This window comes from Penaeus monodon, chromosome 21, assembly GCF_015228065.2.
Source record: "Penaeus monodon isolate SGIC_2016 chromosome 21, NSTDA_Pmon_1, whole genome shotgun sequence".
Taxonomy (NCBI): domain Eukaryota; kingdom Metazoa; phylum Arthropoda; class Malacostraca; order Decapoda; family Penaeidae; genus Penaeus; species Penaeus monodon.
In genome coordinates this window covers 12156544-12158065 of record NC_051406.1, presented here as the reverse complement: position 1 = coordinate 12158065, position 1522 = coordinate 12156544, and the positions used below count along the sequence as shown (strand labels likewise).

General features: G+C 35.0%; 1 protein-coding gene across 1 annotated transcript in view; it reads left to right on the top strand.

The window, feature by feature from the left end:
• The window catches only part of LOC119586231, a 12779-nt gene that overhangs the window by 7615 nt on the left and 3642 nt on the right, over nt 1–1522 (top strand). Inside the window, 1 exon segment of the mRNA XM_037934934.1 lies at nt 820–1015. Within this exon segment, the coding sequence (XP_037790862.1) occupies nt 820–1015 (196 nt within the window).

The window sequence follows — 1522 nt, the reverse complement described above, 5'->3', positions numbered from 1 at the left end:
GTAGGAATCACTATACCAAAATTTAGGTAACAAAGATAAGGGTTATTTTCTGGAGACAAGCAGGGCTAGCACATAACATAGCCACTTTCTATTTTTTCACTAGTGTTCAAGATTTAATTCTTTGAAGATTTTGTAGTTTTGACAAACTCAAAAAGTGTTCTTTTGTTTGGTATTTCTGTAAGCCAGTGCACCAGTAAATATAACTGAACAGAGAGACTGCCATTTAGAAATTTACATATATATTTAATTTTCAGTATTCTCTATATCATGTTTCCCAGTGAAAAGCCATTTTTATATATGCAAAAGATTGGTGCATTGTAATAATGCATTATAGGATATTCAGCAATAGTAAGTCTATAAAATTTATGCTAGGGTATCTTACTTCTCTGAACATAATATTTTGATGCTACAATGAAAGAATTAATAAAAGTTCTAATTTTGATAGCACCAGTTCTGTTTCATGTAGACTACTCTTTCATATTTCACTTACAAAGCAAGGTATGATTTTGCATAATTTCCATAACTGTACCCCTGAACTATGTCAAATTAAATTGTAACTGAAGACAAATACTGCACATGTATTTTTCCTGTATGGTGTGCTTGTTTTATTTGCTGAATATTTTAGTATTCTGCAGGAAATGTCCTGTGATCAGTAGATTCTGTATATTTACTTCATGTAGCCTATCTAGCTGCAATTGAAGTATGTTGCAAAGCAATTCCGCCTGCATTTCATCTACCACATCAGCTCATGGTGGGAGGAAGATCAAGTAAAATTTACAAAAAAGACGAACTAAGCTAAAATAAACTTCCCTTTTTCAGGATTCAACAGAAAGATCGGGTGGCATTTGGTATGGTCAAGATTTAGATCGGAGCACAAGTGATTTACAGTCCCTAAGAAATATCCACAACAACCTCCTTCAGTACCCCCTTAAGGACTTCTGCACACTCCTTGGCAACAAAAATGGGGTGACATTATATGATGCAGTCCATGGTTCTGCACACACATTTAGTACAGGTACATATCCAATTTAGTTCTGAAATACTTTTATAGGGACATGTTTGAATACAGCTACATTTCATTTTTTCATAAAATACAAAGTTGGCTACACATCCAAGTGAATGTAGAGGAAATATCTGTAAAGGAACACATACTAAGCCACAAGATGGTATGGTCAAGTGGCCAATTCTTATCTGCCCCCAACTTTTACCAGAGCATGATGCCAGTTTTCATATCTGAGTTGGCCGAGATGGGCTGGCAGAGTCCAAATTAAGGATCTTTGATTATAGTGCTAATACCATCTCACTAAACTGAGCCACCTTCAGTACTTGATGATTTTATGTATCTGCAGGTCTGCTTCAGTGTTTATTAGTGCATGGTAAAATATATGTCCATCCATGCACTCATCTTGTGTACTCACTCAATAATTCACTCCCTCATATGTACTTTGTTCTGTTGTGTTTTTATTGTTTCTTCCTGTTTTCTGCTTTTGTTGTCCCTGTTTGTCTAAAGGTTATATTGATG